General features: G+C 50.7%; 1 protein-coding gene across 3 annotated transcripts in view; it reads left to right on the plus strand.

Moving 5' to 3' along the window:
• NLRP12 (NLR family pyrin domain containing 12) overlaps positions 1 to 5,675 on the plus strand; it is a 31,664-nt gene extending 25,989 nt beyond the window's left edge. Inside the window, exons 8-10 of one of the 3 annotated variants that reach the window (XM_019436799.2) lie at positions 1,525 to 1,695; positions 3,376 to 3,546; positions 3,994 to 5,675. In XM_019436799.2, the coding sequence (XP_019292344.2) occupies positions 1,525 to 1,695; positions 3,376 to 3,546; positions 3,994 to 4,081 (430 nt within the window). In that variant the 3' untranslated portion in view covers positions 4,082 to 5,675. The other 2 variants (XM_019436801.2, XM_019436802.2) reach the window with 2 other exon arrangements.
• Positions 5,676 to 9,917: the final 4,242 nt, after the last annotated feature.

A 9,917-nucleotide genomic window follows, 5' to 3' on the forward strand; every position in this document is an offset into this window, starting at 1 on the left:
ACTTTTGAGAGAGAGAATGCATGCATGCATGAGAGGGGAGGGGCACAGAGAGAGGGAGGGAGAGAGAGAGAGAGCACAAGTGAGGGAGGGGCAGAGAGAGGAGACACAGAATCTGAAGCAGGTTCCAGGTTCTGAGCTGTCAGCACAGAGCCCGACGCGGAGCTTGAACTCACAAACCTTGAGATCATGACCTGAGCTGAAGTTGGACCCTTAACTGACTGAGCCATGCAGGTGCCTCTGAAATAGCATTTTTGACTCTCTTAAGTCCCCCCAAATAGTCTTTCGATTGCAACAGTATGCAAGGACAGTGGCTAAGTGAACCCCAGCTCCGTGACCTTGAGCACGTGTCCTAACAACAGATGGTAATAGCATTCTCCTCCCAGTGGCTATCATGAGAAACAGACGAAGTTGTGCTTAAATTACTTGCTGTTGGGGCACCTGGCTGGCTCAGTCAGAAGAGCATGTGACTTTTGATCTCAGGGTCGTGAGTTTGAGCATCACGTTGGGTGTAAGAAAATGTATATTTTAATTTACTTAAACTAAATAAAATTAAAAAAAAGAAAGACCCTTATAAACCACTTACTGCTATGGGCTCATCTATATAAAAAAATTCCCATGTTGGGGCACCTGGGGGGCTCAGTGGGTTGAGCGTCCGACTTTGACTCAGGTCATGATGTCATGTTTCGTGGGTTCGAGCCCTGCGTGGGGCTCAGAGCCTGCTTCAGATTCTGTGTCTCCCTCTCTCTCTGCCCCTCCCTTGCTTGTGCTCTGTTTGTGTCTCTCTCTCAAAAAACAAAACATTAAAAAAAATTAAAAATCAATTAAAAAAGAAAAAGAAAGAAACTGGGTAAGGATATAGCTCCACACCCCCCCGCCCCATTCCAGGGTCTTTGCAGATAAAATTAGTTCAGATGAGTGCCAGAGCAGGGAGGGCCCCTAATGAGGTGTCCTCATGAAGAAGGGAAATTTGGACACAGACACCTGTGGAGGAAGACGCAGTGTGAACATGGAGGCAGAGATGGGGTGATGTTGGCGCAGGACAGGTGTACCCCAAAGATGGCTGGTGAACACCAGAAGCCTGGGGAGAGGCTGGACCAGGTTCTCGGCTGCCAGGGGCGGGTGGGGCGGGGCCAGGCTTCCCTCTAGAGCCGTGAGACAGTCAGTGTCTATCTTGTGAGCCTCCGGTGTGGAAACTTGTTACAGCAGCTGGAGGAACCTGATACACGAGCACTCATCGGATGGATACCCAACCCATACTGAGTATCATCCTTCCTCTGGACCATCTCCCTGTGTTCCTTCCTTCCTCTTTCCCTCTTTCTTTGTTATTTCTCTCTGCCTCCCGTCTTCCCACCCACCTGCCCCTTGCTTCTCCCTTTTTCTGCCTCGGGTGGTGGTTGGTCGGGGGTGGGGGGGGGGGGGATGGTGTCTGATCACCTCTCTGCATGGGCACCTGGACAGAAAGAAACCCTCCCCAGGGACGCCTTTGGGGTTATTCAGCTCGCCTCTGTGCGTCCTGTCTTCCAGGTTGGGCATTTGCAGGCTGGGCTCGGCCGCCTGTGAGGGTCTCGGTGCTGTGCTCCAGGTCAACCCCCACCTACGGGAGCTGGATCTGAGTTTCAATGACCTGGGCGACAGGGGCATGTGGCCGCTGTGCGAGGGGCTGGGACACCCCACTTGCAGACTCCAGAAACTGTGGTGAGCCCTGGGCATCGGGACTGGTGGCCTGGCGGGGGCGGTCTCCGGCTGGGGGCGCATCTCTGCCCTGTGCTTCTATTGAAGGGACATCCCTCCCCCGCTCTGGAAGAGGGCCAGCGGGAGCCCCGAGGTGGAGAGAAAACCCGCAGAGAGCTCAGGCGGTAATTTATTCTCTGCAGGAGGCAAACATAAAATGCCTCACTTTACCTTCCATCATTGCCTGTAAACATTTTCTGTAAACTTTCCTCTTCTCCGCTGACATTTACTTGGGCAGATTCTTGGCTTCTCAGTGACCTTTATATAATAAAAAGTCAATCTGTTCCAGTGTGAATTTCAGTCAAATGTGAGTTATCACTCCTCCTCCTTCTTTGTCCCCAAAACCCGCCTGGCTCCCACCCCGAGGGACTGTTTCTATTGTCATTTCTGAGGCTCTGGCTTATGTGCTGGTCTGGGTAGGTGGGCATCAGGATGGGGGCGGGGGGATGGGGCTCAGGGACAGCACTTTCCCCACCCCCCATCTGGCAGGCACCTCTCCCGGGGATCATATGCGCGTTCTTACAGGGACCCTCCACACCCACCCCGGGGAGGCGCCTGCCCAGGGGGACCTCCTTGCACACCCCCCCGTCTACAGGTTGCACCCTCATCTTCCTCTCCTGACCCCCCTGCACCTGTGACGTGGGTGGTTCTTCGTCAGCAAGCTGGTTTTTTCTCTTCCTCTGCGAGTCCCGAGCTGTTGTCTTGTGCCTCGTTTTGGGAGCTGGCATCTCTCGCCTCACAGCCTCAGCCAAACTAAGATTAAAATATTTCCACTTAACATCCCTGCTGTGATACTACTTCTTTCAGAAGTTGCTGTGAGGAACAAATGAAGTAAACGCAAAGCCCTTAGCAAGGTGCTCGGCACACAGTTGTTCCTCAGTAGGTGCTACCTATTCTTGTTGTTACCGGAAAGGCAGAGAATGCAGGAAAGAAACACAGTGGGAGGCAGATTGGAAATTAGAGAGAATCAGATGGCATATTGTTTGGGCAGGTGGCAGCCCAATTCATACTGGCTCCTAAAAGAGAGAGATTGACTGACTTATGTAACTGAAAATTGGCTTCAGGTATGGCTTGATCTAGGCATTTGGATTCGTGATCTCCATTATCTTCCTCACTCGTTGCTGTATTGGCTCCTTTATCAAATAAGCTTTGCCTTGATCCTGCTTGTTGACAAAACACAACTTCTTACCAGGTCTAAGTTCTGAAAGAAAAAGCTCGGGAAATCAAGTATGGGTCTGATGCACTGGTTTGGGGTGGGTCCTGTGTCCAACTGAAACCATTCATGGTGACTTGGAGACATGGGAACCAATCGACTTAGGCCTGGATCCTGAGCTCAAGGACAGCATGAACCCAAGATGGACTGAGACCGGGGTTTCACTGACAGACGGGGATCGAATTACCATAAAGGGGAATGGATAGGACTGCACAATCAGTGGGTTAACCTATGGAGATGAAGTTGTGAATTGAGAAGCATCCTTAAATGCTTCCCTTAAATGTTTTCCAGCACATTGGCCTTAACCTGGACTGGCTGGGCACCACTCTGCTTTCTCTGAAACCGGTCTCCTAAAACCATCACCCTGAATCCCCTTGAAGACACTGCCCCAAAGTAGCTCCTTATATTGCTTCAACCACTGTCTTCCACAGGCTGGATAGCTGTGGCCTCACAGCCAAAGCTTGTGAGCATCTTGCTTCCGCCCTGGGCGTCAGCCAGACCCTGACGGAGCTTTATCTGACCAACAACGCCCTGGGGGATACGGGGGTCAGGCTGCTGTGCAAAGGGCTGAGTCATCCTGGCTGCAAACTTCGAGTGCTCTGGTGAGAGACGGGTTTCTGGTTCTGAAGGAGGCGGGACCTGGGGCTTGGAGTTGGGAGTGAGGGTCAACAATCGAGATGCCCATCGGAGATGGGCAAGTAGGCCAGAAGATTCGGAAACGTCTCCTTCATGCACTAACGTATGCAAGCAGTGTGGGATGGGGAGGCCTTCCGGCCTCTTCGCTCCTCAATATCCCCATCTATAAAAGGGGGGAAACCTGGCTGCTTCTTCTTAAAGATGGCCACCAATTAAACCAGTCAAGAGGTTAGAGACTTGGGACAGTGTGGTGGCTCAGAGGCCAGCCTACCTCCCCATGGGACTCGGTTTGCAACCAAGGACCGGATGATGGGATTATGTTAACAAGGCAGGACGTGTGAGAGATTTGAGGTTACCTTGGAACACCGCCGCAGCCTGGGCCTGGGATAACCTTTCCCGCTGTGTGTCCTCAGGTTATTTGGGATGGACCTGAACAAAATGACGCACAGAAGGCTGGATGTGCTTCGGGGAACAAGACCTCACCTGGACATTGGCTGCTGAATGGCTCTAGCTCTCCTCTTGAAGGCAGGGCAGAGGAAGAGCATCCCAGGACCCAGCTGGTCAACGGTGAGGAGCAGGCTCTCCTGTGCACTCCCATTGCAGGATGGATCCTTTCTGCTTGGGGACTGGGTCAAGGCATCGTGCAGCCTGGAGCGTGGAGCTTTAGTCTGGGGGATGCTACGGTCATGGACAGGACCTGAGGATTCTTGAGCAGGGGCTCTAAGCCGAGGGCAATTTTTGCACCCCTCCCTGGGACACTTGGCAGTGTCAGGATTCTCCAAATGCTAACCATCGTGTAACACACAACACAGCCCCCTACAGCCAGGCCTGCAGCTGAAATGGCATCTGTGGCAAAGTTGAGGACTAGCAGTGCTATGAGGGTGCTAGACAGTCTCGAAGGGCGGGGCCGGGTGCCAGAGAATACTGGTCAGGCCAGCAGCCCCGCCACCCACTCCCTTGCAGTCCTGCTTTGCACACGGTCCTGCCCGCTGGCTGGATACCTCACCGGGATTAGCCCACCGGAGGCTGGCCTGTGACCTGTCCCATGCTTCGGAGGACTCGGGCGAAACCAGACTTTCCCTGTTGGGGACTGGAGATAGGGAGACTCAGTCCAAGCCAGTGATTGATCCCAGGAACGCCCAAGGACACCATGAGTGTGCTGAAATGAAGCCATTCGTCTAAGACTGGAATTTAGTAGGAAGCACCTGGAGCTTATGGAGGAAAGTGACCCTGGAGCCCGTGAAAGCCTGGAAAAAGGAAGCTAACTCAGACTCTGCAGACATTCCTGTGGACATCAGGGTCTCATTAACACTTGACTCTTGAAACCAAGGCCTTTCCTTCCTGAGAGCCCTTGATTTGTCTGTCGTCCAGCCCCTTACAACCCCATAAACCATGCCCCAGACCCTTTGCCGAAGCTGAACAAGGAGAAACCTGGCCCACTCACCACCCAGGTCCTTAGGTGGCCTCCAGGAAGATCTATGCACACGTCTGGGGAGTAGGAATATGTAACATGCCTTGGAAGAGGAATGGTGCGAGGGGATCCTGGTCTGACAAGGTCTAGAATGCTGGGGCAAGACTGCTCCTTGATGTGAGCCAATTTCAGGCACAGCCCTCTAGGAGGCAAGTGTTGAAATGGAAGCCGCCCTGACATCAAGATCTTAGGAGCAACCAAGCTAGTGTTGGTTTGGTACCATTAACCCACTCACTGAAGAGCCCGCAATTAGGCTTGTATCTCTAAGATACACCCCCTTTCCTTGTGATTCTTTCCCAATGTGCAATCAATTTTGGCTTTGCCTGTAGCCAATCTGAATGGAGGACACATCACCCATGTCCCTATACTATGGTGGGGAAGTCCAGGACTTTTCAGGGCTCAATTGGTGGTTTCTAATGTTCTACAAAACCTGTTTTAAGGTCAAAGATTTCCTTTACTGAAGGTGGGGGGGAAGCAGTGGGGGGAGCAGAGATGATCTAGCCCTTCCCTCCCACATTGCTGAAAAGCCAAGGGCCCATTTTTAAACAAAGCCACAAACCCACACAAAATCATGGTTATTTTATTGAAGTGTTTCACCATTTGGAGATGTTAAGGCTAAAATAGGACCGGGAGCGCCTGGGTGGCTGAGTCGGTTCCAGCTCAGGTCCTAATCCTCACGTTGCCTGGCATTGGGCTGAGCTGCCAGAGCAGACCACGCTTGGGATTCTCTGCCCCTCTGCTCGTTCTCAAAGAACCCGAACTAGGACTCAATGTAGAATAAAGGGGGTTAAGGCATTCAGAGGGAAAAGGCATTCACAGGCATTCAGAGGGAAAACCGGTCCTTGGCTTCTTACTACCCGTGGGCTAAAGGTTGTACACAACACTCCATTAGAACAAATGGCTGTGGGGGGAGCCAGCCTGCAGGAGGGATGGGGGGGCTGGGAGCCGCAGCTGGGGTCCAGGACAGCAGGCTGGGAAGTTAAGCCTTCCAAGCTCTAGGACGTTGAGGATTTCCTCAGACAAGGACACACAAAAATGGGAGCACTTTCCAGACAGAGAACGGGAAGTGCCCCCATTTTGTGTATCCCAGTCTGAGCACTGCGAAGGATTGGTCTCCTAGCTGGAGGCACCACCGGGACACCTAGGTACAGAAAAAGTCTCAGGTTATGAACGCATTAGGGGCGCACTGGATGGCCAGGTCATGGGTGTTGACCTCGCAAAACCAAAGGTAGGTCTCCAGCCCATTCCCTGTGCCCCCAAACCCCACTTGCCTTGGAGAGCTCAGCAGCTGATACATAAGCTGTGACAGTCTTGACGAGAGCAAGATGGACTCCGCTGATGGTGCCCACCAGTGACACCCAAATACAGTAGCACTTTTCACTGATTTGTCTGAAGAGTGCTTCCACATTTGAGTACCACGGGAGAGCAGAGCATTGCCCAGAGGGAGCCCGGACTGGGCTCAGAAGAACCCGACGGGTCTTAAGGACCCATCCCACGGTTCTGTGTAGATCTTCCCAATCGGTGACACTCAAAAAATGGCGGCACTTTCCTACTTAGAACAGAAAGTGCCCCCACAGTTTGAGTACCACAGACTGTGCTTAAGGAACGCCAACCATCCCACCAGGCAAAAATCGCTTGCAGGATTGGATTAAACCCACCTTGACCCTAGGTCTGGGAAGCGGTACACTAAAGATTTATTAGAAGTCAAAGTTCGCGCAAACCGCCAGATTAGCACAGAAATAGCTCAGCTAAGGAGAACACTGTGCCCATGTATGTATCCGTCACCCCAGGCCCAAAGAACTTAACCACGGTGCTGGGGAACTTAGGAACTAACTTGGGGGTGGCTGTAGTTAGGCCTTCACGTGGATTGGAACAGCCTTACTACCCTGAAGGCCACTCCTACCCTAAACACCCTTGAAAAATGAGCCCCAGTCACACCCACGGGGTACCTGTAGGCAAGAACCCCAGAAAGATGGCCAACACACCTCATGGGAGAGTCCTTGAGAAAGCTTGGGAGCTGGGGAAACAGGGACCAAGGGGCAGGGGAAAAGCCGTCAGTGCACGATCAGAATGCAGGAAGTAAGGGAAACATCTCCAAGATGGGAGATGGGGGAAAGTAGGAAAAAGGAGACAGCTGATACTCACAAAGAAGAAAGCAGGAAGGCCGCGACCCGTCTCAGGCAGGGAGGTCTGGGCTGCTGGGCTCTTATATAAACCGAAAGCTCACTCCCTTCTCTCCTTCTCCGCCCAGACCCACCCTAGCCCCTCTGATTGGAGCTGGTCTGGGTCAGACACACCCTCACCTGTTTTCTTAAACTACTTTTTTGTTTGGTCCGTCACCAGGACTAGGGAAATGCCAAATCCTCAAAGGAAAGTAATTTCACCTCCTGGGAATTCCTGGGAATCAGTCATTCCTTCAGCAAATATTTAAGCATAATATGTATTATGTTTATTGAACTTCTGGGATGTACCTGGCATTTTGCTAGGTCCAAGTGTAAAAGGGATACGTAAAGAAGACCCTGGGTTTTTAATCGCCTAGAACAGTGGTTTCCAATCAGGGGTGTTTTTTGTTTTTTTTTTTTTTTCCTCCCCAGGGGATAATTGGTGAGGTCTGGAGACATTTCTGGGGTCGGGAGGGGTTGGGCAGGGTGTTCTCAGCATTTAGTCCTTGGGGGCCAGGTGAGTCTCCTCTCCAGGAAGAATGGTCCCTGGCCCAAAACCTAACACCTATAGCAATAGAGTGATCAATCGGCAGGAAAAAAAAAAAAAAGCCTTCCTCCCCAAAATGAGCAAACAATTACTGTTCCTATTACATCATCTCAATATTGCTGCACATTCCTATAAACGTGGATGTTGGGAGCTTCCATGTTTTTTAAATTCAATACAAAGTTTTTAAAAAGTATTTTAAGGACGCCTGGCGGGCTCAGTCGGTGGAGCCTTGATCTCGGGGTTGTGAGTTCGAGCCCCACGTTCGGTATGAAGATTGCTTACAAATAAAAAAAATTTTTAATTAAAAAAAAAAAGCTCTGTTTTAACCACAAATGTTAGAGCACGACTTCTCAACATGTTCTGATACCTTTTAAAAGTGTGCACCGTTTTGACTTAATTCATGCATCTGCCTGAGCTCTGAGGCCTTCTTGGAATTCTCCCCTTGGCAAATCTTGGAGGTGTGCCTGAGGCCCCTGAGGTTTGCAAAGAGAGATTGGGGGCATTAAAATACATAAATAGTGGAAAAATCGATAAAATGTGCTTTAATGGCTGAAGGGCAATACAGAGTATGCGTTTATCATAATTTCATTCGTGAACCCCCTACTGTTAGACATTTTCAATTTTTCAAATTTTGGGATTTTTTTTTTTTAAGTAGCCTCCATACCCAATGCGGGGCTTGAACTCACAACCCCCAGATCAAAAGTCGCACACTCTACCGACTGAGCCAGCCAGGCGCCCCCAAAATTTAGGATAATTTCTTAAATGACCCTAGACATTCATGACAGCAGCTCTAACAAGAGCCCAGCCATTTCTAAAATCTGCGAATCGCTGTTAACCCCTCAAGAGCTGTGGGCACTTAACAGGCAAGGCCAATAAAGGTGCAGCGACGGGCACAGGAACACAGGGTCAGAAAGAAGGAAAAGTGCCACGGAGCCCGAGTTTAGAAGTCCGGGCTCCAAAGTCTTGCTTTGGTCCTTGTCAGCTTGCTGGAGGGCAGTGCATGGGACCAGGCACGTGCTCCAGATCAGATCTAAACCGGGATCCCCTCCTCTGCCGCCACACCTGGGCGCCTGGACCTTCAGGTGTCTCCCCAAATTCACCCGGCTCCTCCCCATCGCCTCACCTTGTCTTGGCAATTTTCTGGGCTTTCTCCTCCCGCCCTGGACCCCCCCGCCCCATGCAGCACATTTATCCTTGACCCCATACTAAAACCCTCTTCTCTAGGGGGCTCCCCCAGTGCTATGTGATAGCACCCTACATCCCTTTACTGACTTCACGCTCCACGTGCCTACATTTCTGATGATGTCTCGAATAACAGGCTTACCCCTTCTCAGGTATTTGTCACAGTTTTTTATTTGCCTCTGGTGCTTAGGTCCTGGGGAACAGCGGCTATTCTGTCTTATTCACCTGTGCCCCCCCCCCCCCCTCCCAGCCCCACCTCCACAATCCCAAAATCAGTCCTGGACTTGTCACAAAGATGCAGTGAGCACTCCCCCTCCCCCCACCCAGGGTGATAAACGTTGTTAATGCAACTGAATTTAAGGAACATTAAACAAAGACTACATTGCAAAGATGATTTTCAGTCAACTGATGGTAAAAGGCCCATTTTTGATATTTTTCCCAGTGATTTGGTGACACTTGTGGTGAGACAGTGCTGGACAAGGAGCTCCTAATACCTCCCTCCGATTTGCAAATTCCATGCTGGGTCTAACCTTGGCTGTTTTCACCACTTAACATGCCTGCTTAAAGTCTTATCAAGTTTACATCATTGTTAGCTATTTTCTCCCCCAATGTATTGCTTTCTTTTTTTTCCCTCCAGCTTTATTGACTTAAAGTCTCAAATTAATATTTTAAAGGGTGTTTTTTTTTTTTTTTTTTTTTTGGATTCCTGATGGAAAGAAATTCCAAAGATTTCAGACAGGAGATCTGATGGCCCGAGGTGGTTGGGGGAGGTGGGGAATCAGTGGAAGGGATTTTTGCCTAATCAGGAACTCTTCCGGCAGAATCTCAAGATCTTCATTTGCAAATCACTAACCTTGTTCTCATTACAATGGTGCCCTGGCCGCTCTACACTCCCCACCCAGTCCTTGGCATAATTGGGCTGGTTTCCATACCAATGAGAAAAGATTCTTTTGTGAAGATCCCAACAGTTTTGGA

This window comes from Panthera pardus, unplaced genomic scaffold (assembly GCF_024362965.1).
Source record: "Panthera pardus isolate Hobbes unplaced genomic scaffold, ASM2436296v1 HiC_scaffold_18, whole genome shotgun sequence".
Taxonomy (NCBI): Eukaryota; Metazoa; Chordata; class Mammalia; order Carnivora; family Felidae; genus Panthera; species Panthera pardus.